General features: G+C 42.8%; 1 protein-coding gene across 1 annotated transcript in view; it reads right to left on the minus strand.

The window, feature by feature from the left end:
* Positions 1-379: 379 nt before the first annotated feature.
* The window catches only part of ENTPD3 (ectonucleoside triphosphate diphosphohydrolase 3), a 33,322-nt gene continuing 7,854 nt past the window's right edge, over positions 380-25,847 (minus strand). Inside the window, exons 4-11 of the mRNA XM_026496779.4 lie at positions 22,746-22,863; positions 14,315-14,465; positions 12,003-12,162; positions 10,827-11,060; positions 4,902-5,174; positions 4,620-4,730; positions 4,099-4,236; positions 380-1,643 (exon numbers count right to left, since the gene is read on the minus strand). Coding sequence (XP_026352564.2) covers positions 1,407-1,643; positions 4,099-4,236; positions 4,620-4,730; positions 4,902-5,174; positions 10,827-11,060; positions 12,003-12,162; positions 14,315-14,465; positions 22,746-22,863 — 1,422 coding nt within the window. The 3' untranslated portion in view covers positions 380-1,406. The remainder of the gene's footprint in view (positions 1,644-4,098; positions 4,237-4,619; positions 4,731-4,901; positions 5,175-10,826; positions 11,061-12,002; positions 12,163-14,314; positions 14,466-22,745; positions 22,864-25,847) is intronic.

Raw genomic sequence — 25,847 nt, forward strand, 5'->3', positions numbered from 1 at the left:
TATGCGTTATATGGATGTTTGGGAGGATGACCAAAGGCAGGGTAGGAAGAATTGTGGGAGCAAAGGTACGTTTTGGGAAGGGAGTAGCCATTCTGGGTGGGAATCAAGATCTGAGTGGCAGGTTGTAGCCTCACAGAAGTTTTGAATGTCAAAGAAGATACAGAAATGTTTGATTCAGTTATCTCAAGGAGCCAAAGTTTTATCAAAGTGAAGTGCTTTGACTTCTCTGGAATAAAGGTGATGTTAATGCATAATTTTCTTAGTTCACTAGGAAAGATTTCCTAAGGAATTTTTCCTCATTTTAAGAACTTCCTCTCTTAAATATTACCTTGGGTCCTTAGGAGAAAAAGTACTGTTTGCAAGGTAACAAACACACACATTTCAAGTCAAAACAAGAGTCCTTTATTCCATATTCAGGTAACCAACAACAATCTGAAATAATGCTGATTTTTAGTTTGTCACCATTGGACTTGCTGGAGCTCTTTCTCATCCTATGAGGAAAGTGGTAAGCAAGGCTATCTCAGGACAGCATCAAGTACACTTGTGGGAACAGTGGGCGAAACATACACACCACACTGTCAGTGGAGAAACAGCCCTAAGCAAAAGCCTAGCAAAGGCAAAAAGATCTGTTATGTGATGGCCTCACCAGGAGTAAATGTTTTATAGGAGGACCCCGCCACGTGAAGGGCAGGCGAGAATGAAGACATACGCACAGGCTGCAATCTACCGACTAGTAGGCTGAGTGGGAATCCCACTCTGGAAATGGACTGCAGTTTCCGGGGAGATTTTCTGTATGTCTCTGTCCTTCAGGTTCTGCCCTATGACAGAGCCTGGCCATGGCCACTGTCCTTGGGGTAAAGGAATCTTCTCCCCCAGATACTGTATTCTACTAGTCTGAGGGAGCTCAATGTTTATGGGATTGCCAAGTCTTAGTTAAGAATCAATCGGAGAAAGCCATAATGCAACATATCTAAAACTGTGTTAAATGCTTAATGGGCGCCTGCCAGCTTCCAAACTTGCCAGGAGGCATACTGCGTTTCTGAGGAAGAAAAAATGCAAACTGAGCCCTGAGGAGGTCAACTCTTCAACATCAAAATGTCATATTCTCAACTTGATGTTCCTCTAGGGCACTTGGAATAAAGAGCCTGACATTGATGGCTTATCTCTCCTCAGTTCCCCAATAGGTCAGCGAGTGGGTGGTAGGGTCTTTGGAGGAGCAACGTACCCAGAATGGTTGGGGTACTCCCCAAGAGGTGCTTTGGCATAAATCAGTCTCGGAGAGGCACATGACCTACGTATTTGACTTTAGTTGCATTTCCTGAAGATGGACATTTCGCTTGCATTGTCCGGTGCTCTGCAGGCTGGTTCTGGGCAGCCCTCAGGCTCCAGGAGCTGCTTCACAAGGCTCACTCAGAATCCACTGTGTGGTCGAAGGCATGCTGGGAGCGCCTCTGCTTCCTGGATGAAGCATACAGGTACAAAAGAAATGCCAGACACAGCAAGGCTACTGCTGTGAAGAAGGCAAGGATGCCCATAAAGGCAGGTGGGTCCATGGGCAGGCGGATCAGGCGGCTTTCAGCTGGGATCTGGTTGGTCAGGCTGAGCATGTAGCCCAGAGACCAGGCTATGCTGCTGTTCCCCACCTGTATGGTAGAAAGATGGTTTAGTTCTCAGGGTAGGGTTCAAGGCAGGAATTACACACATACACACTGTCATCCTCATGAAACACCCACCAGAAACTGCGGCCTAAGGTCAAAGGACCTTCCCAAGTTCAGACACTGCAGAGACTGGGCTAGAATCCAGGTCACTGAGACCACAAAGCCTCGAGGGCCCAACCCTTAGCACTTTGGAGAAAACCGTCCTCACAGCCTCGTCACTGGGATGATGACACAGTTAACAACAGTGGGAGTTTTTCTACTGTCCGGTACAGAAGTGTCTGTGGCTAAAAAAAAGAGGGTAACGAGCAGTTTACTGAATCCAGGATCAGTTTCTAAGCACTGGGGGTCAGTCTAAATAGGAAATAGACTTTGTCAATTTCTTACGTTAGTTCCATCATTTTTTTGTTTCCATGTTTTTAGGCTGTTTTATTAGATACAAAAAAAGTTTCAAATCTGTAATTTTCAGAAGGAACTCTATATCATTATGTTGCAATCCTCTGTATCTTGAATGATCCTCCTTATTTTAAAGACTATTTGGTCAGATATTAAATAGCTGTACTGAAATTTTTAGAAATTAGCTATACTGTTTTCTTTTGGGTAGTATTTGCCTGATAGTCGAATTTTTTTATTTTTTATTGTATTTTTATTTTATTTTTTTTTAAAGATTTTGTTTATTTATTTGACAGAGAGCAAGAGAGCACAAGCAGGGGGAGCGGGAGAGGGAGAAGCAGGTTTCCCACCGAGCAGAGAGCCTGATGTGGGGCTCGATTCTAAGACCCTGGATCATGACCTGAGCCAAAGGCAGATGCTTAACTGACTGATCCATCCAGGTGTCCCTAAATTTTTTTTTTTAATTTTCAAACTTTCCATGTCCTTTTGCTTAACACCTAAGGGTTTCTCTTACAAACAACATGTGCTTGATTTTTAATAATCCAATCTGACAATATCTGTCTTCTAACTGGTAGGTTTAGTCCATTTATGATTATTGTGATTATTGATGTATTTGGACTACTTCTTTCTAATATCTTAGTTTAAAATTTTCAATTAGTGCTATTTTCCTCTTTCTATATTTTTTCCTTTCTTGCCTTAAAAATGATATGTAAATAAATTCTGCCTTTACAGGATGAGAATTTTAGGCCACTCTTACGACCCTTGCCCTGCTCTCTTCACACTGGATATTAGCTATATTTGAATTTTGGGTTGTTATGGATGGACTCTTACTTTTCTTTGGTGTAAGTTTTCTTTTTTCTTTTTTTAAATATACATTTTAAGCCACCACATCATTTATTCTTCCTGCCTGTATTTTTATAACATTTCCTATTTCTCTTTTTATTTGATTTTTTCCTCCAAAAATATTTTTGACGTCTTTGTGTAGGAAATCTTCTAAGTCTTTTTATGCCTTCATGTTTGAATACTAATTTGGCTGTATAAAAACATCTTTATGAATAAAGGAAAGGGATTTGAAAGCTGGAATTCTGTATCCATCCAAACTGGTATCCAAGGGGACATTGCTTTCTCATAATGTACTTTCCTGCTAATTAGATTCATTAGAAGCAAAGCTTAGAGAGTGCATGCCACCAAGAGTCTTTATATGTCTCCAGACAGCCTCATCTTTTTGTAGATGACTCAATTTTATTTATGCAGAAGTAGACAGTCACAGGCCTAATGCTGGCTATTGATCGTTTTAATCTAGTTATTGCTAAAGCTAATATCAAACAGACTGACTCCAGGCTTTATATCAGCTATTCCTGAAATGAGAAAATTCTCCCCGAACCTGGGGAACACAGTGCTGGGTGAACATATCAGCGAGGCTGAGTCCTGCCTGGAAACAAGGTCTGGAGGGTGACAAGCCAAACAGCCACCTGGTGATAGCTGGGATTCCAGCTTCAGGCCATCCTGGACACTCGACAGAAAATACAGGGACCTCAGGCACATTCCAAGAGAAGTTCTTCCTTCGTGCTGCTGTAAATCCCTAATACTCTCTGTCACCCTGACATCTGTGTAAAATGGAGAGCAGGTAGTTACTAGCCTCTTAAAGAATCACTGCTCTATTTTAAGCTTCTTTTCTGGATAAAAAGTCTGATCCTTAAAATATTTATTTATACACTCAACAAACATTTAGTAAACACCTTCTAGGTTCTCGTTCCTGTGCTGAATGCTAGGAATGTGAAGATAATGAAGCAGGTCCTGTGCTCGCAGAGCTCAGGGTCTGTGAGCTCTTGGCCTCTGATCCCTCACCCATGTGGAAGGTTCTCCAGTGACACCTCCTCTCAATTCTCCACCATCTTTTCTGGAAAGCTCACAAGGGATTAAAGTCTCTTCAGCTTCCCCTCAGCAAACTGAAATCACCAAAACCCTCTTAACATCTACATTTCTTCCGCATCTATATACATAAAGCTTTTGAGAGGAAGAGTAGAAAACAACCTGTGCCTTGACTTACTTCTTTTTTAAAATGTATTTGGGGCCAGGTCTCCTCGGTGAATCTGTATCCATTCACGAGCAAGTGGTAGATATAGTGGGCTGAGAAGCAGTAGGAACGGGCATACACCTCATCGAACCTGGGGAGCAGCAGCGGGAGCTGAAGAGGAGGTTCCAAACAGATGAGGCAGGCACGTTTGAAAATGCATGTTTCAGAACACATTTTAAAGAATCTCATCACCTAGAATTTCATAATACCATCACCATAAAATAATCCAATTGTATCATATCATAATGAAAATACCCCTATGCAGTATGGGGTATACCACATGCTGTTGTAACCATTGTGCCTATGGTCAGATCATTGATCCACAATGCAGGTATGAGGTAGGCTCCCTTATTACCCCATTTAGTGGATGTGTGGAAAGGAGAAAGGCGTAAAGTACAAACTCGGAACACTGGCACACATGCAAACAAATGGAATATACTCGGCTCTGCTCACTGTTTTGTACGGATGCTGCCCCTTTTCCTTTAAATACTGACCTGACTCCAGCTCTCTGAGCAGAAATCCCAGGTGCTTGAGTTGAAGGCATTCAGGGAAAAACTCCCTGAAAGATTGAAAGCACTGGCAGTGTAGTAGAATCCTGCAAAGGCCTGGAAGGGGGTCACGGAGAAGGAAGTCAGTTCTCAGAACAGGATCTATTATGGAGCTTTCAGGGGGGGAACAAGGAAGTGGGAAAACAGGGCAACAGAAGAGAAACAGAAAGGTGAGAGCTACATCTTCACGGGGGAACAAGGGAATTTTTTGGTGGTTTTTGCTCTTACCACAAATGCCCCTTTAACTTTTGGCTGATAAACCCCATCAAAGGAACAGGCTTCTTGGTCATGGCAAGCTTTGAAGTCAAACAGGAAAGCCACCTTTTCCCTACACACTGATGGGTCCCCAGTTCCTTCAAAAGTGATGATGTCATCAGGGTCATAATTTACAGGCCTCAGGTCTGCTGTGCACAGGCTGTCAAATATGTAGCCCCCAGTGAGGGTGGTGACATAATTCCGCGGGTAACAAGGGTTGATGATATTGGTTTTGATGGGAGAATTCTGTAGGTACAAGAGGGAGGTGTCAGAAACCACTCTTTTGTGGAGGGCAGAAGTGTTTCCCTCTTGCAAATCCTCACTATTGCTACCCTCCCGTGCCAAGAGAGACATGGATGGAAAACGTGCCATTTTTGTGTAGGGTGCACTTGAAGGCAACTCCCAGGTTGTCTTGAGAACTCCAGTGGGGGTGGGTGAACAGTTATCCTGCACCAGGCATGATGCCAGGCTCTCACTCACATTATCTGACCCACCCCTTAAGACAGTCCAGGGAAGCAGGTTTTATGAAATCCATTTGGATGGGAAAACAAGGTATGTTTAGATTAACTGATCATTTTGAATAGAACATTACCTAGCCACCTAACAAAGTAATCCAAAAGGTTACAAATAAATATATTATGAAAATTAAGGTTCCCTCCCAACTACTTCTAGCCACCAGATCCCCTTCCTAGAAGCAACCACTATTGCCAGTTTTTGTAATTTCCTGCCGGAGATACTTCTTGCATGCCTATGCAAATATCTTTTCTTCTCCTCCCTCTTCCTTTTTCTAAAAACTATACATGGTAGTACTCTATGCACAGTTATGTCCCTTGCTTTTCTTACTTCAAAATATACCTTTCACATCTTTCCCATTGTACACAGAGAATGGCCTCTTCTTTTTAGTAGCTGCATAGCACTCCACTGTACAAATAACTTATACAGGAGATTCCTTAGATAAGGAATATGAATATGAATATTAAGATGGTTTCCAATCATTCTGCCATTATAAACAATGCTGCAGCAAATATCCTTGTTACATATAAATCTTTGATCCATTTGTAATTTATTTGGTGTAAAGATTGTAGTAGAGAACCTGACTTTACTTTTTTCAAATGACTATCCAATATTTTATCTACTGGTGAAAAATATTCTTCTCATGCTAAATTCCAAAGTGTGTTTGATTCTATTTATGGACCCCCTTTTCTAAGGAATTGGATTTGAACACTGTCCAATTTCAAAGGCACCGAAGTATCTCCTGCCATAAAGTCTTGACTCAGACAATATTTATTCTAACTTTTCCAATTTACTGATGTAGGAAATTGAGATACACAACAAAGTAATGCAATCATTTAACAAAGGCCAGTGACAGGACTCCACACATAAGCCTACAGAAATCCAATACTCATCCAATGTAACTCTAATGAGTGTCTTCCAGAAGATCTTAATATAACTGAGTCTTTGGAGGGAGCAAACAGGCTCCTTTCTGCTTCAGTGGTATGAGAAAAATCCATGATTTTCAAAAAATTGTTATGTCTAATTTGTAACATGTCACACAGGGTCACCCTATGGCTGAAATATTGGTTTAAAGGAGGAAAAAAAAAGAAATGAATCAACTGGTTATTTAATTTCCCCCTCCAAATCTGATATACTTTTTAAGTAATTAAAACGAAATAAATTATTTCTGGCTTGGCCTGGAGAAGAAGCAAGATAATACCAATTATTTCTGACTTGGGACATAGAGGAAGCTCAGTAAAGATGATTTCTTTAAAAAAAAAAGATTCTATTTATTTATTTGAGAGCAAGAGAGTGTGTGGGTGAGCATGACGTTGGGGGTGGCGACAAAGGGAGAAGCAGGCCACGGAGCAGAGAGCCCAACTTGGGTTCATGATCCCATCCTGGGATCATGACCTGAGCCGAAAGCAGATGCCTAACTGACTGGCTACCCAGGCGACCCTAAAGATTATTTCTATGCTCTTTTTGGAGTTTGAGTAATTGTGATGGCATTCTTCAAATGTAATTTGCTGATGGTCCAAGTTGCTCAGGCCCTCAACATTCAACAAATCTCCCCTGAACTTACTGTTTGCACGGCACTGGCCCTAAAAGGTCAACCACTGGGCTTGAGAACACAAAAGTCCACTGGAAAACTGCAGCATAACTTGGTCTTAGAGTAAATCTCATCAAAAATGGAAAATAGTGATAGGAACTATCCTTAATAGTGATGGGAACTATTAAAAGAACACACCAGGAAACTACTTTAAAAGGAAGGTACAGGACCGCTAATGAAAACTATGTCTTACTGAAGGATACAAACCAAGAACTAAATAACTGGAAGGATATTTTATAATTCTGTACAGGAATTCATAATATCATCGATAAGCCAATTTTTTACCAAATTAATTTTCAGTCAATGCAACAGCAATCATAATCTCAATGAAAAAAAATTTCCTTTCTATTACTACTTAAAATGATTTTGAAGTTCAGAATAAATGTCTGAGACTAGAAAAACAAACTACTGCAACTAGAATAGTTGGTTCAAGAATTGAAAAATGGATGAATAGAAGAGGAAATCCAGAAACAGAGTCTCTTTATCCAAGGACTTACTAGTGGAATGCCTTAGAATCCCTGAAATTATCAGAATGCAAAAAGTCATCACAACTTCGTTGATGGGAATCTAGATGGTTTTTAATTTTGTTGGAAGACTGCCTATTTGCCCAATTATATAAAAAATACACCTATCTTTCGATTCTATCCTACAGAAGCAAAATCACTAATTCATAAGGTTATATGCACAAGAGGCTTTATTGGATTATTATTGCTGCAAAAATAGGACAGCCTGGTGTCCATCAAGATAGGAACAGTTGGGGCGCCTGGGTGGCGCAGTCGTTAAGCGTCTGCCTTCGGCTCAGGGCGTGATCCCGGCGTTATGGGATCGAGCCCCACATCAGGCTTCTCTGCTGGGAGCCTGCTTCTTCCTCTCCCACTCCCCCTGCTTGTGTTCCCTCTCTCACTGGCTGTCTCTGTCAAATAAATAAATAAATAAAATCTTTTTTTTTTTTAAAAAGGATAGGAACAGTTGACAAATTGTGAAGTACTAAAGGGTAAAAAAAATAAGTTAGGGGGCGCCTGGGTGGCGCAGTCGTTAAGCGTCTGCCTTCGGCTCAGGGCGTGATCCAGGCGTTCTGGGATCGAGCCCCACGTCAGGCTCCTCTGCTAGGAGTCTGCTTCTTCGACTCCCACTCCCCCTGGTTGTGTTGCCTCTCTCGCTGGCTGTCTCTGTCAAATAAATAAATAAAATCTTAAAAAAAAAAGTTAGATTTTGATCTGGAAAGTCAAGAGCATGATGTATCAAGCTGTGAACAGTGAAGACATTTGATGAATAGGATTGGAAAGAGATTCTTTCATTTATACTTTAATACGTTTTTTGCATAGTTTGACATTTTTACAATAAAAATGTACTTTCTTTTATAACAAAATGAGCAATACAGTTTTTCTTTTTAAATAATGGTACTTGGAATATTATGTGTCCATAAAAATAATAATTTGAAAGGATATTGAACAACACAGGAAACTGCTCATGATATATTGTTAGGTTAAAGAAAAAGCTGGATATAAAACTATATATACCATATGAAGCCAAATTTGTAAATACACATATTTGCACCTGAAAAAAAAAAACTGGAAGCAAATGCAACAGTATGTTTAAGGTGGTTAATTCTAGGGTTTTTTGTTTTGTTTTATTATTTATATTTTTTATGTCTACTTTTCTAAATTTTTTTGTTCAATGTGTCTTACTTTAAAAACAAAAGAAAGAACTTTCTTAAAGAGAGGAATAAGGACAGTGAATGCACGTCCCTAGCATCCAACAGGCTGAGACTCCAGCCCTGGGGCAACTGGAGGCTTGTTCATAAGAAAACAGTTTGCAAGGCTTATATTCAGGTATTGTTCTCAGATGAGGAAACCAGACCTAGACTGGTGGAATTTACTCAGCCAGTGTTCGTGATGCAGTCACCTTTGTGAACCTTCTAAGTCGGGGCTTGGCAACACGTATTTGGCACATGAAAGTACTGGTCAGGCAGGTCTGGACGTGCGTTTGTCGGTGATCCTTGGCACACCTGGATCCTTCCCTTACCTGAGTCAGAAAGCTTTGAGGGCAGAGCCACCCTCTCAGGCATCCAGAGATTACCAGGCAAATTGGAGAGCTTGCCCCTGTTCTCTGAGCTGACTGGCCACAGTAGAGGCTGGGGTCTCCCCCTTCTGTCCCCAGGCCTGGGCTCACACCTTGAGACCTACATGTTCAAACCCAAATGAGACCTCAGACAGGTGGAGTATTTGTTTCTCTACCATAGATTCTTGGATAGTCATTCTTTAATAAACATTATAAAAATAAAAATCACACACACAAACATTCCCCAGGGCCAGCCAAATTTGAGAGGTTAGCTTCTCTGACCTTCACTCACCCTGTGAAAAGGGTGATTTCACCTGCTCCTTTCTCCTGTTTCAAGTTCAGAGGAGACCCTGACCTCCATCCTGTCAGGACTAGAGCTGGAGTGGGGGCATTAAGCATTGCTAGAAATAAAAAGAGATGAAGAAAAGAGGTGTTTCGAGAACTTCTGTCCTGGAAAGAAGCATGTTGGCTGATGTACGTTAGTGAGCATGTGGGGAGGAGTGGTGCTTAGTGGAGGGTTCCCTGTGGGGTTTGGTTTGGCCAAGTGGGGGTGGTGTGAGTCTGGGGTGGGTATTGGGTCTCTTGAGCTCCAAAGGCTGCCTGCAGGGTCCCCCACTCTGTCCTTCCCAGGCATTGCTCAGCCTCTCCCAACAATGCCTGCCTGAGGCTCCAACCATTCCTGTGAGGCTCAAAGAGATCTGGGGAGCAGGCCAGATCTGGAGGATGAATTCTCACACCTGCATGACTACTCGGTAAATGCAGGGGTCTGAAGATGTCCCTTTTGCTGATGGCACTTTGGTGAGCCAGACTATTTTTCCCACTGGCTAGTGGCTGGGGGAATACTACTTCCTTCCTCAATTGCCGAAGTAGGTGTGTGTGTGGGGTTAACCTATGGTGCCGTGTCTACTATGTTCACAGGCCGACCCAGCCCTTGTCCCCTGCCCCTGGTTCTCACCAGAAGCCAGGATCTGTGGCCTCTGGTTGGCCTCATGCCCCTCTAGGAGATCAAAGTCCCTTTCCTTCATCTTCATTTTCCCTTCTCAGCCGTGCATGGCTAAGATGGGTGTCCCCTAAACACTGGAGTTTGGGGTCTAGGGTCTCATCCAGGGAGCCTGTGTTTGCTGACACACAGCACACTAACACTGAGTTGACCTTAGTGACAGCCTTCCAGCTGATGCCTGAACTACCCATCAGTGCCATGGAACAGTTACCATGTGAATTACTGACCAATGTGATGGAATTCTGTTACTCCAAAATCCCACCATGTAAAGGGCATCAAATCTGCCTAATGTAGGCCCCTCTAAAAGGAGGCTGAGCCCAGGGAAGGCTCGGTCCTCTCCCCTGTCAGCAAGTATTTCTCCTGGGACCACTTTTATTATTTTGTCTACACTCAGGGGAGTCACAAAATTCCCAGGCTTATTTAGCTATTGGTTTAAAACAGTTTGTATCCATAAAGAGATCCTAGGTCTTGAATCATTTACAAAACATCTGGTGTCCTGGAATTTCCCTAGACTTCTGACTCAAATTCACCGGAAGTGGTCAATACAACAGAGAGAGAGAGAGAGAGAGAGAGCGCTTGGGCCCCCCATGAGTAAACTGGAACGTGCTCTCGTTTCTATCCACATTCTAATTGGAGTGGCAAGGACAGACCCCAGAAACCAAGGCCCCCTCCCCTCAAGTTCCCCAACGGAGTACCTGCTGTCCTCCCTACCACCCCACCCCGGCTTAGGTACCTGAAGGAGTATTGCCAGAAACCTCTTCTCAGCCTCGTTCCGACCGTAGCACTGGAAGCTATGTGTGTAGAGTGTGTACACATAGCCGTACAGGGACACTTTCATGATGCTGCTGGTGTTCAGCCCTACCTTCTCTTCAGCGGCAAAGGATATTTGGGTGGAGGCACCCCCTAAATCCAGGGCACCTGTGGTCTCCACTCCATTTGGATGCACCCACATATGCCACAGGTTCTTCTGCACAGTGGAAAAAGGAAGCAAGAGAAAAGTCGAGAGGCACCATCTCTGTTTGCCCAGGGCTCTCCACCCATGACCCATCTCTTATTGCTAAGAAGTATGACACAGGGAACCTTCGGGGGTCAAATCTCTCCTTTATTTCAAGGGTGATGAACTCAAGTGCTTTCAGAGGCTGGGCAGGCAACATAAATGAGTGAAGCAGATTAGGTGTAGACAACAGGGAACAGTGGGGACTGTGGCAAATGGGGGACTACATGAGCTACACTCTGTTCCAGTTAGTTGTTGTCATGCAGAATGTGAGTCCATTGTTACCAGTGCTTCCAATTTTTGGGGGGTGTGGGGGTCAGGACAAGCTAGATATGTGGATTTTTATGTGAAATTTCCAACATTTTAATTGTTGACAATTAATTAAAATTTAAGAATATATTTGAGGGGGAACAAAATAGGTCTTGGGCAAGATACAGAGGGTTTATGCCCTCTGTAACATGGTGATTATCTCTCGGAGTTGGCTTTCCTTTGAACAAGGGGCAGGGCATGTGGGGACTGCAGTGTAAGGGACCCGGGGACACAGGATATGTTGGGAAGCCTGAGGGCTCCAGAAATTTCAGAGCACTGTGGGGCTTTGGGAAGGGTTCAGCTACCCTTCAAAAGACCCAGTGGCTTTAGATTTAGATCCTCCCACCTCCAATTTCTTATTGGTTAGTAAAATGATGATACTCCCTCTCTTCTGTGCACTTGGTCCTGCTTATGATGCAATGTTTTTGCCCCAACTATATGTGTCTTTTCTTAGCTATTGTTCCATAGGTGTTTCCTTAATGCTTTATATGATAGGGATGACACCAGACAGATGCCCCTGTCAGCATGCACCTCTACTTTAAGTGGCCACCCACAGGGGATGAGATAAATAGCAAGATTAAAAACCATGCATTTGTTTTCACACACCTCCAGGAAATTTCCCATTAAATAGTTGGCTGTAATCCATCCATATATCCCTTCCTCTTGCCCAGAAATGATTTGAGCACCCCTAAAATCAAAGGGCTGGGACTTGAAGTAGTTTTGGATGCTTGCAATGACTTCATTAGCTGCTGTTTCATTTTGTAACCTATGCAAGGCACAGAACACAAAAGGCTGAGTGCCTGGACAAGAGAGTCTTGAAATAATCTCACTTAGGTGAAAAGGTAAACCTCCCCAGCCCTCTGCTGACAGGGATGATTTTCCAGATGTGTGCAAAATGGCAACCCTTTTGCAAGTTGAAGCCTCCTAGGCAACCGTGAAGGCAGATATACTTGTTACCTGTCAAACTGCCAATCAGAAAAATAGCTTCAAGTAAAAATACCCCTTGTCGTCTCCTCCCTTCTCCCTTACCTGTTCCCATCCCATTCTCTAGCAACCAGCTAATCAAAAGAGCCTCCTGCTTATTCACCAGTGCTCTCAGATCAGCACAAGAAAGGGGATCGGTGAAGCCGTAAGGGTGGCATAAGTAGTCTCCTGGGGGCATCACATAAAGGAGTCCTTATCAGGTTAGAAGGAAGGGGGATCTGAGGAGAAAGGGCGATAGGAAGAGGGTTGAGTTTTCAGCAGTCCCTGCTTTGCTCTTGGGGAGGGCTTCATCATGAGGAGATATCATGGCCATCATGGCCATCATTGGATTGAAATCCATCAGTGGGCTGACCTATGGAAGAGTGTTAACATAGTACTCCTATATTTCCCAATGACATAACATTATAATATTCATTTGCTGCCATTTTACCTTATAGAAGAAGATTCACTTGGGAGATTATTTTCCCTTTCATCCGTGGGTTAAGAAAGCAAGGGGCCCCGGCTCACTCTTGGCTCAAGAAGAAAGAGCCATGTTACAATCTGAAGGTCATACTAATTCAGCAGCAGATTATCACTGCTCGGAAAATAATTCGAGAATTTTCCTTGTTTTATCAGTTCCCATCCCAGAGGATTCTCATTATTGCTTCTTTTTATATTTGACTTTTCTAGCAATTAAGATGTCAGCTAGTTCCTCAGGAGGAATGGATCACCATCAGAAAGTTTTATAAGGAGGAGTTAATATTTAATTTATTCAAATGGGACATTCACTGTGTTCCCAAGTGGTGCACCTCCTATTCCATGGTTTTTGTCATGGGCTATAAATCACAGAGCCCACTAATTATTCCTCACTGGGAGGACTGGGAGAAAAAGCAATTAAGAAGAATTTGGGTGCTTTGTTTCCGTAAGAAAGAAAAGACAGAAGGAAGGAATTTCTATATCATTTCTATTTCAGGTAAACACAATAATTTTGAAACACACTGCAGATTCCAAGAGGGAGCAAAGAAATCCAACTTTCTCCCACATTCTGCTTGGTCAACCAGGACATAGGAATAGAAACAAGGAGAGAAAAACCACAAGGAAAAGGCCCAATCCAACTGAGGGTACTTCCTGATTTCTTTTAATGATCATGTTTAAGTGGCTCTGTTTGTTTGTTCCTCTGTATCTTCTTCATGCCCACACATATAATTTTATGTTACTGGCACCACAGACAAAGTGGCTTTGAAGCAGGATGAGTGTCATCTTTGGGGGCTAAAAGCTTATTTTCAAAGTTTGGAGTAGCCTCTACCCTGGGTATCAGATTTAAGTTTGATGTTTTAAAAACCATTTTTCTTTTTTTTCCAAGTCAAGGAAATACAATAATAGGGAAAAAAAAAAAAGAGAGAGAGAGAAAGGGCACTCAAAAAGAGTGCGACTGGGATAAAAGTCATGGTTGCAATTTAGAAGGATCTGCTTAATTGAATGAAATGAGCTGTTTGTTTCCTAATAGCTCCAAAGACTTTGGGGTGAAGTGCAGAAATTCCACTATTTTCCAGAAGATTCCAGTGGCATTGTGTACGTGGGTAGAAGCCACATAAATATGGGCTGCACTCAGTGGAGCCGGCTGCACACAGGTATCAAAAGACCAGGCACCCAAAAAGTTTTTACTTGTCTAAAGAACTAGAGGTACACCCATGAGATTTCAGTTACCTTCCTTTCTTCCAGAGTTCTCAGGAAAATCACCAAGGGGGGAGGGAATCCATTTTAGAATGATTTCTTTCTGGGTATTAAAATAAAGCCTGAAATTTTCCCAGCTTTTGAAGCCTAAATTTATGGCAGAATATGGACTTCTTTCTTTCAGATCTGTTCCCAGAAATAGAGTTACATTCTTGGCAGGGTTCAACACAGTCTTGGCTATTTTGATCAGATGGGCTCTTTGGGGCCATTCCAGCCCTTACCTCAGCAAGCGCATCCCAGCCGTGGCCCCCAGGTAAATGTGGGTGGATCTATGGAGATGGGCTGGAATCTGCCCCTTGACTTTTTGCATGCAATCCTCAAAGGCTTTGGGGACATCTTGGGGGTTTTTCCCATAGCTGGAAATCCCAGAGCCTGAAGAGCAAGCAGTCAGCACTTCTTAGCATTCCCAGGAACCAACAAAAGCAGTACAACTTCTAAATAAAAAAACAGATCAGCTTTGGAAATTAATGGGTTTGAGTAGGGTTGAAAATGGGATGAAAACAGGTGGATGTGTTATGTGTTAAGTCCCATGTGGTCACACTGGTGCGTCAACTCCCAAAACATTGAAGGGAGGAATTACAAAAGTGAAAAAATGAGCCAGGATATGATTAAGAAAAAGGTCTCATTATAGAAATTTCAAACATACATAAAAGCAGGGTTAATAGTATAATGAATCCCATTGCACCCATCTCCCAGCTTCCACATGATCAACTCTTGTTTCATCTGCTCTCTCTCCCCACAGAGCAAACTGCAGATATGGTATCATTTCATTCTAAATACTTCAGTCTGTTTCACTAAAAGACAAAAATTCTTTTTTTTTTTGTTTTGTTCAGTAATAATCTTATTGGCTTTTTGCTTCTCTAGTCTCCTTTTACACTACTTGCCTTTGGTAAGTTTACTTCTTTTTCATTTTGTTTTATTTTTTAAAGATTTTGTTTCTACCCCCAATGTGGGGCTTGAACCTACAACCCTGAGATCAAGAGTCGCACACTCCACCAACTGAGCCAGACAGGCGCTCTGGGAAGTTCTTTTTTTTTTTCTTTTTTCTTTTTTTTAAAGATTTTATTTATTTATTTTACAGAGATAGAGACAGCCAGCGAGAGAGGGAACACAAGCAGGGGGAGCGGGAGAGGAAGAAGCAGGCTCATAGCGGAGGAGCCTGATGTGGGGCTCGATCCCATAACGACGGGATCACGCCCTGAGCCGAAGGCAGGCGCTTAACCGCTGTGCCACCCAGGCGCCCCTGGGAAGTTCATTTCTTGACAGAACTTCCACCAAATAGATTTAGAGACATAGTGAAAGGTGGAACAGGAAAAATGAAACAAAAACTTAAATCTATGCCCCATGTGTTCAAACACAGAGGGAAAAAAGGAATCTTGTCATGATTTATCTTTAGGAAACATTTTGGTATAACTATATATAATTTAACAAGACGTCATCCTAAACATTAAACATGAAATAATACCCAAACGTCCACATTTATAAATTTCAAGAAGAAGTAACATATCTAGACAGACATATAACCCAAACAAACCCATGACAGAGATCCTCAGTTTGGTCAGAAATCTCCATGAAGCTGAAATGAACCGTCACAGAGGGAACTAAAAGTAGAGTTAGGGAAGAATTTTTTCGAAGAAGCATAACCGCTGCCCTATTATTATTATGCCCATAAAAATTAAAAATAATCCCTTAATAGAACCAAATTTTAGTGAAGGTGCACATTTCCTCCATATTCATATATTTTCCTCCCCCTCCCTCTCTCTGTCTCTCTATCCAGTTTGTTTGAATTAGAGTCCAAATAAATTCTACCCATTGCAGTTGGCTGGTATGTCTCTTAAGTCTCTTTTATCCGTAAGTTCCATCCTCCCTTTCTATTTTTCCCTTGAGATTAAAAAAAAAATTCTTTGCAATTTCATTTGTCTTGTAAAGTTTCCTACAGCCCAGAATTTGCTGACTGCATCCCTATGGTTCATGTAACGTGCTGCTGAGCCTCGGCTTTTCCTATAAATTGATAACTGAATGCAGAGGCTCAATCAAATTCAGGTTTGGACTTTTTCGGAAGGAATAATTTATAGGAATTAGTGTGCACTTCCAATACAAGGCACACGCATCTGGCTACTTCTCTTTGTGCTGTGAGCAGGCATCAGAGATCATTGCTTAGACCTGTTAGCCCAGTAGGGTTTGTGAAATGGTGATGTTTTATTTCCATCTTTCTTGCTTCACTTATTACCTAAACGCTTTCATAAGAGGAAAGTTTGTTGGTTACCCTACAGTACAGTTTGTACAGGGAAGGAAGAATAAGTGCTTGAATCTTTCCCCTTCATCAGCTTAAGAAATAGAGATTGCATGTCCCATATCCTCCGAATTTATCCAGTGAGGGATTTTATTGTTTGTTGTGTATCTTGAGGAACATATGAATTTGAAGATATATTTGATGCATTTAGATTCATTGCAGTTATTATTCTTATTGATGGTTGTTGGCCAGTGGAGTTCTCTTCAACATGACCCCTGAGTCCTTTAGATATGATCCCAGAAAACTTTGAGAGCTTCTTTGCTCTCTGATATTAGATGTGTGATCTTATACACTTCTTGCCCCAGCTCTGGAATCAGCCACTTCTCCAAGGAGTCCTGGCTTCTTTTTTTGAGTATGGTATTTAGTGTCTGAAATTTGGAAGCAAGACTCTTCAGAGAATAGACCTAGGAAGAACTTATTTCAAGAGAAAATACATCATGAATTCTTATTGGTACTTCTACTCCAAAACTACAGGTTTTTACTTAAGTTGATCTTTTTTTTTTTTTAAACTTTCTTTCTTTTTTTTTTTTTTAAAGATTTTATTTATTTATTTGACAGAGATAGAGACAGCCAGCGAGAGAGGGAACACAAGCAGGAAGAGTGGGAGAGGAAGAAGCAGGCTCATAGCGGAGGAGCCTGATGTGGGGCTCGATCCCAGAACGCCGGGATCACGCCCTGAGCCGAAGGCAGACGCTTAACCGCTGTGCCACCCAGGCGCCCCTACTTAAGTTGATCTTGACCTTCTCTTTCCTATGCTAAAAAAATCCTGCTTCCCAGCAACTCCAACTGAATAGCTCGCTTGCTTTATTTCACAATCCACTCACAATGGTCTTAGTATGACAATATCAGCACTACCACCAACTGTATGGTTATTGAAAACAGTTTAAGATTTTTTTTTAAGTTCTTTTTTTTTTTCCTTAGGGTATATCCCATTAGGCCTTATGGACCTGATGTACAGCACCCATGAATAAAATTTTCTTGAAACACATATATGTTCATGCTCATTTGTCTGCACGTTGTCTGTGGCTGCTTTTGTGCTAAAGTGACAGAGTTGAATGGTTACAACAGAGACCATATGGCCAACAAGTAACAAATATTTATCATCTAGGTCTTTACAGAAAAAGTTTGCTGTTCCCGGAGTTAGATGATTTATGGGCATCTCCAACTTAATCTGTCCAAAACCAAATTCCTTTATCCCTGCCATGCTCCCAACAGACCCACCTCCAGTGTTCCCGTCTCAGGAAGTGGTACCATCATGCACACAGTTGCTCAGGTCAGAACTGGTGCTCAGGCACCACCAACTTAGACATCTCACAGTGAATCGTTTATAAAATCTTGTTGTTTCTACTTTCAAAACACCTCTCAAATCTGAGCACTCTTTCTCCTCTTCCCCAGAACCATTCTAGATCAGAGTCTCTCAATCTTGGTACCATTGACATTTGGGGCTGGATAATTCTTTGTTGTGGGGCCATCCTGTGCATTGTGCAATGTTTAGCAGCATCCTTGGTCTCTATCACTAGATCCCAGCAGAACCACCAACCCCAGTGGTGACAATCAAAAATGTCCCCAGACATTGTTAAATGTTCCCTGGGGAGCCAAGTCACCCCACACTGACAAGCACAGTCTCAGCCAGACCACCATAATGTCATAACTTTATGGCATCATTACATGCACTGTTCTAATAGCCCTGATTTCCCTGCTTCTGATCTCAGCCTCTGACTACATGTTCCACATCCAAAGCTCTCTGTTAAAAATATGTCATATACATGTTAGTTCCTTGACCAGAATCTCCTAATGGTGTACTCTGAAGGAAATGCATCTGAGTACAAGTCAAACTTCTCACTGCTCTCAAGGCCCTCCGTGAGCTGGCCTTGACCACAGCTCTGGCCTCACTACTCACCTTTCTTCCTCTTCCTCATTCTGCTCCAGCCACACTGGTCCCTTTGCCTTTCCTAGAAAATGCTGAGCAGCTTCCACACCTGGCCTGTCTGCTTGCCAGGCCCTCTGCTCAGCACGTTCTTCCCTCAAAACTGTGTATGGCTCACACTCTCCTTCCACTTTTGCCTCTGCTTAACTATCCCCTCCAAACAGAGCATTATCATTCTCTGCCCACCTACCTCACTTGATTTCTCTTTGCAGTACTTCTCCCTGACATGTTAAATACTCTTTTATGATCTATCTTCTTGATTAGAATGTAAGTTCCACAACAGCAGAGACTTTGTATATTTTACTTTAGAATCCCCAGTGTCAACAACTGGCAAACAGTTGATACCTAATACATAGTTATTAAATAAATGATTACACGAATCAGTCAATGAGATTTTCAAACCAGTGTGCAACTCTATACTAAGGGGATCACGTAGTCCAATCTGATCAGCCAGAGCTGGTCTCCGGAAAGGAACTGGTTAGGAGACTTGTTGGAATGTCAAAACTTGGGGATATCCGATCATGTCACCCGAGACCTATTTGCATAAGGTCCTATAAGCTTCCTAAAGGAAAGACAAGATTGGGCTCACAGGCTCATGGGATCCTGGGATTCACAACCTCAAGAAAGGAGCATTGAAATCGCTATTCCAAACTGGAGAAAGATGGTTGGACAGATGATACAAAACTTACTCGAGGTGGAACAGAAGCAGAAGATATGTACCCAAGCAAAGGATGCTTTCAATACCATACTGGCCTGGTCCCCAGTGCAACTCTTTAAGGTATTTCAATGGATGAGATGGTTACACTTAAGCTCCAATGGAGTTTAAAAAACTTTAACCACCTGTTTAAAGGAAACACATGAATGGTCTTTGTGGGAGGAGGCAGCAGCAGCCATGAACACCGCACACCGTGAAAGAGATGAGGGTCATGTAGGGGCCCAGTGTCCTCCAGGGAATGACTTTACAACATGAAGCCAGAGATCTGGACACCAGCAAGAGGACCAGCAGCTAAGGCAGAATGCAGTGAACTCGGGAAAACAGCAGTAACTGAGGACTGATGAAACTCACCAAGGCCTCTCAACCCCCGCCAAGAAAGAAATTTCCAAGAACCTGCATATCTGGGAAACACTGCTGGGCAAGTTTCATCACTCCCTCAGACTGGCCAAGGCAGGGGAGTCCTAGGAAATTTGCAACTGGGAAACCAGAAGCCCAAATTATCTCTGGAGAAGCCACGTGTCTTCAAGGGGACGGCACTTGCCAAACTTTAACTCTATATTTTGAGCTTTAGTTTGTGGTCTTCTGGTCATTTGGAGTATATATATGGCTCCCTGAGGCTACTGCGATCAAAGGGAAGACCCATTTATGGATGTGGTGTGGGTTCCATGACCCTACCCCTCCCCTAAATCACACCCAGGGTGGCCCAGGGCCCCTTCCCCTGAGAGACTACTTGTGTCCCTCCATGAAGGTCACATCTCCCCCTACAGTCAGAAGATCATCAGGACTGACTTGGCTGAATTGTTCTCTGAGTCTAAAGACAGATCTGGAACAGACTAACTTCTTGGCAAGAATATCCACCAGGAGCTCTGAAGTGTGCTGCCCCATGAATAATAATAGCTCACACTTAATTGAGTACTTAACTGTATGCCATGTATTTGTCACCCCTTTTACATATATTATGTCATTGAATCTTCAAATGATTCTTACGGGATGGGTATTACTATTATTATGCTTATTTTATAGATGAAGAGGTCCAGACACCAAGAGGTTGGAACCTTCCCAGAACTCACACAGGAGGGGTGAGGTGAAGTCTTAATCATTATCCTACACTACTTTCTTGAAGTGGCTGGTCTCACCTTTCTAAATGATCATCCTGCTGCCCTCTTTCATGCTTGAAGGTAAGGAAATGACTCAGAAGTTAGGACAACAGAGATGGGAATCTCTGACTGTGCTTCACACAAGGTTACGGCCACCTGTGCTTGTGAATACCAATGCAAGCAGTACTTAGTAAACATCTAAGTCCCCTGTTGTGTGGCCCACTGAGATGCCAAGCAGATGCCCCTTCAAATAAAGACTTAGTGTCTCAGCTGTCAGCTCCTTCATGGTTTGCCTCAGCTGCAGAGAGCTGTCTTGCCCAATGTTTTGCTCTTCCCAGAATGGCAACATTCAACAGTTGATGGCAACAGGGGTATCACAGTCTAGCCAATTCAGGCCATGCAGGATAACTCTGATTGGTTGAAGCTTGGTCAGGCCCATGTGGCTGTTTGACTTCTCTTTCTGACCGATCCTCCTTCTTCATCCTTTCTTCCACAGTGGTGGAATCTAACAATTATCTTGCATCCTAAACTCTAGCTCAAAATCAGCTTCTTGACAACCTAACCTGGGACACCTATGTACCAGGGTAGGTGAGCTCCTAGCTGCCCTCCATGGAAGGGCAGATGATCAGGACTTACTCTGTTATTCAAAGAAGTCTGTTAGTCTCCCTACAGGAAAGGCTAATTCTGCCCCCCAGCTTTTTCAATGCCATGACCCCCCCCCAGAAAAGTTATTATATTTGGGCAGCTCATTGAGGTAAATGAAGGAAGATGCTTGGGGCTGGGGGGACCAGTCCAGAGTCTCTAACCTGTTGTCCTGTGGGCCAAGGGTACACCTGTTAACACATTCAGGATGCACTGGTCAGGAAGCTCTGGGTCAAGTCAAAGATGATGATGCTCTAAAGAGGGTGGCTTTTGAAAAGGTGCACACATACACACACTCACTAACTGGGGTTTGTTATGAGTACTAAAGACTTCATTGTAAAAGGCAAAATTATAAAACTTTGATTGAAGAAAATCTTTATGACCTCAGGCTAAGAAAGATTTCTTGAATACAAAAGAGCAAATCATAAAGGAGGAGACTGATAACTGTTCATACATAAAAAGTAAGAACTGTTCATCAAAAGACACAATGAAGAGACTAAGAAAGATGAACCATAATCTGTACGGGGATAGGAGAACAACATAATAATACTAACAAAGCACCCATATTTACAATATTTATAAAGAACTCCAGTGAGTCAATGAGAAAAAGTCAGGCATTCAGTAGAAAAGTGAACAAAAGACATGAACAGGCACTTCACAAAAACAGAAATGACCATAAGTATATGAAATATAAATATAAAATATTTAAATATATTTATAATTTGTAATTTCATAAATAAATAAAAATATGAATATACTCAACCTTATTCATAACTATCCTTTCCATAACCATGGACATACAAATGTCCAACAGGGAAAAATGAATGAGCTTCTGCTACTTCTGTCAGTGTAGATGAATTTTAAACACCCAATATTAGTGAACAAAGCAAATAACAGAAGAATAAATGTTTGATTCCATCTATATGAGCACATGTTTGATTCCATTTTCAAGAACAGGAAAAACTAAATGCATAAGGACAAAACTAGAAAGAAGAACAGGGAAACAATGAATATAAAATTCAGTCTATGTTGTGGAGATACCGAGAATGTTCTGTTTCATGGGTTGGCATCTCATAGACCAAATCCGGTTTATCATTTTTTTTTGTACAGCCTGTGAGCTAAGATAGTTTTTACATTTTTAAATAACAAGGAAAAATTAAAACAATATGTTGTGACACTTGAGAATTATATGAATTTCAAAATTTCAGGTCCATAAATCAAGCTTTACTGGAATAGAATCATGCCCGTTTGTTTATGTATTGTCCATCCTTGTCCATTTCTTTCTACCCCCCCTCAACATACACAGCCAATTAGAATACAATTCCCCTACTGGAATACAATTTTCCATGACTCGCTCATGTTTCTGTATGTCTTATGAGCAGAGGCCCTGACTGCTTTTGTTCTGGATTGCATTTTCAAGGATTTTGCATAACAAGCAGGCTCAGAAGATAGAGACAGTGTTCTCCCCCAGATCAAAAGGCAGGCACTATAAATGTTTCAGATTCCCTAATCTTGGGGTTCGTCTTCTGTAATACGACCCACTGTGTGAGCAGATACTGTCTAGCCCTCTTTACATCATCTTGTGCAAAGTGAGGCTCAGAGAACCAGCTCAAGAAAATGCTGACGCTCCGCCTACTGCTATTACTGTGAGCAATAAACCATCCTTGGTTCTGACCTGGGACACTTGTGTCTTCCACCAGCCTTCATTCATGCAAGCATGGCAGGGTAAATGCTCACACCTTCACCGCCATGTTTCAGACATGAGGAAACTGAAGCCCAGAGAAGGGAAGTGAGTGGCCCGAGGTCACTGCATGGATGAGGAGCAGCACTAGGACAAGATCACATATGTTCCTGATGCCCAGTCCAGTGCTCATTCCCTGCCTCCGGGCAGCTTCTCGGGATCCCTCCAGGCCTCTGAAGGCCCTTAGGATTCTCCCTTGCTTCCCTATGGGCCTCCTGCACACACTCTGTGCCTTACCTTTCACACTGCACTTGAAGGTTTGACTGACCACTCCAGTATTATTCTCCTTCTCCGCTGGCCACTGATATACGTAGACGGTGGTTCTGGAAGACCCGGCATCAAGCACGATCCCATACTGAACAAAAGGGGAAAGGGAAAGTCAGAAATGGGCAGGCCTCTCTGAGGACTCCTTTCCAATGGGCTGAGAACCCCAAATACTCTCAAGAAATTAATCCACACTGCATCATTTAGGTATGGGCTGACCAAGGGGAAAAAATGATTTGCTCCAAACCAACTTTGTCTCCTTGGACTGTGGGGGAAGGGGATGGGATGAGGTGGGTCAGGTGTTCTGGGGCCTGGTTCTCAGCTTTGGCCGCACATTAGAATCATTTGGGGAGTTTCTGAAACTCCCAGTTCCAAGGCCGTATCCCAGACCTATTAAATCAGAATCTCTGGCAGTGGGCACAGGCATCAGCAGTTTCTAAAGCTTTCCTGGTGACCCCAGTATGCAGCTGAGGTTGAAAATTAGCACTCCGAATATCTTGCCCATCCTGGTTTTTTCCTCACCCAGACCTCTGAGGTGGAGGACAGTAGCCACCTGGGTCTCAGGAGGGAAATGAATAGTCAGTCACCTGTTGCCCTCTACTCTCCAAACTTCCAGCCCTGTCAGCCTGGAAATAAACATAGGAAGTTCTCACAAGGGAGAGACACATCAATACTTGCATTAGTCTTCAGAAGGAAAGTATTCATAATTAAGGAGAAAAAAACCCACAATACAAACTAATGTTGACATATCGTCCCACTTTGGTAATATGCAACACAAAGAGACAGACAGGAGGGTGTTGCTAGGGCAGTGCCAGGGCTAGCTGTGCCCAGGATTGCCGGCTAGGAGTCCTGGACCATCTCCCCAGCTAGAGGCAGGCACCAGGGAGCTTCCCCTGAGGGTCTTGCCATCCCGGGCCCTGGACCAAGCCTGAGCAGGAAAGAGCATGCGTTAGCAGACTATGGGGTCTGGAATGAGTAATGCTGACTGAGGTCAGTATGTGCTTGGGCCTGGAGTCAGCCCAGGGCAGCAGAGGCTTCTGGGTCACAGCTCTTCCCCAGTTCCACTGCTCTTGGGTTAGGCTGCTCTTCTCAGCGAGGAAGATGAATTTGGTGTCTGGAGGCAGGGCAACTCAGATGGATGCTTGCTTTACGACCCTGGGTATGAGGCCTAAGCTGTCTGGGTTTCCTTAACTTCAGAAAACTTAACCTTGAGGAGTAAATATGAGACCATATGCCTGACACTCTGGTTGCTCAATAAATACAGGCTATATAGAAAAATCAAAAAAGCAAAATAAACAAATAAAATTACAAAGCAAGGACAAGAGGAAAGAAAAGTAAATAACAGCCTTCAAATCCCACCATTGTTTTAATACCTTGCTATATATCTTTTCTAATGGTCTTCTGTATATACAGCTACATATATGAATATGTGGTTAGACATATGTTTTCAATTCAATACAGGATTATACTGCACATAGTCTTTCTCGATATCAATAAGTGTATCATGCACATCTCTCCCTGCCAGTAAAAATACTGATATCATCATTTTCAATACATTCCCCACATCTTCTGTGAGATGTACCATAGTTTATTTAACCAATTCCCTGATTCTAGACATCTGGGAGGGTTCCAACTTTCCACGATTAACAAGCGCTTGTTTCATTTGAAATGGGACCAAATAAAAACATGTTGCTCCAGCTCCTCAGTCAGGGCTTCCCCATTATATTGAGATGGAACATCCTGTGTCCATTGGTATTTGAACTTGGACAGCCTCTTAATCTCGGCCTTCAATCTGATGAATGCCGACAGGGATCTTGACATGACACCCCCTGGGAACAAGGCAGGCATTGTTCACAGCCTGCTCTGGGCAGAGGCTCACCAAGGAGATTAACGCACAGGTGGAGTTGAAGGAAACCAGGCACTCGAGATCTGAACCTCCCTACCAGTCTGCTTTCTCCCCTCCCACCTGCTGCCAAACCTTTGGCACCCCTCCCCCAGCCCCACCACACCTGGTGCTGAGTAGAGGAGGGAGCACACACACGAGAGCAACCACTCCACAGGGTCCCCACCCCTCCCACATCTTTTGGATCCCAACTCTTCACAAACAGTGGGTTTTCCCTGTGAAGGAAACTTGGGGCTGCTGGGCCAAGATCAGAAAGGAGGAAGAAGGGCCGTCCTCATTCTCATCCTCATTCCGGCTGGGATCCAGTTTTCATCAGGGTGGGAACAGCCAGAGATATTCTGTCTGCAATGAGCCTGGAGAAATGGCTGCCCCTTGGGCACCAGCTGATGTGCTGACAGGGACAGCCCTGAGCCCAGCGCTACTTCTGAGTAATCACCATCATTCCCTGACATTTTCAAAAATGGAAAAATTGGTCTTTAGCCAGTTTTCAGAGCTCATTTGCCTAGATCAGTGGCACTCAATGTGGTTTGATGGAGGGGGTGGAGTGGAGACTGAATTTCATTCAGTTCGGCTAGGTGGAAAGCAGTAAGTAACCCTCTGTTTAATGCAGTGTCAGGAAAAAAAACATGGCTAGAAGGTGGAACTGAAGACACAGTCAGTGGGTTAACCAAAAGGAAACAGCCTTCCATATGAACCCCAGACAGAAAACTTAAGGACTGTGTGAGTTTCTAACAAAGCAAAAGTAAAGATCATAAGATCAGCCTCCTTGGATTTATTTATTACTATTATCACCATCATCATCATCATCATCACTATTAGCATAATAATAGGAATAGTAGTAATAAACATTTGTTGAGTACTTATGTCAGGCACTACACAAAGTGCTTTAGTGTTGCATTCAGAAGGCAGGTGTTGTCATAATTCTCACCTGACAGATGGGAAAACTGAGGCTCACAGAGGTAAATAATTGCCCACAGTCCCAGAATTGGGCTCAAGCTTGGGTCTAACTGACCATCAACCCTATACACAGAGCCCCCATGCTTTCACTGAGTTCCAAGGAAACCAGGTCTACCAGGGCTGACTGTTTCATAATAAGGAATTCTATAGCAGACTTCCTTTGTTCAGATAAAGTCCCTCAAAAGCAAACTCATAGTTAAGTAGTATGCAGATCT

The sequence above is a fragment of the Ursus arctos genome, unplaced genomic scaffold, assembly GCF_023065955.2.
Source record: "Ursus arctos isolate Adak ecotype North America unplaced genomic scaffold, UrsArc2.0 scaffold_20, whole genome shotgun sequence".
Taxonomy (NCBI): Eukaryota; Metazoa; Chordata; class Mammalia; order Carnivora; family Ursidae; genus Ursus; species Ursus arctos.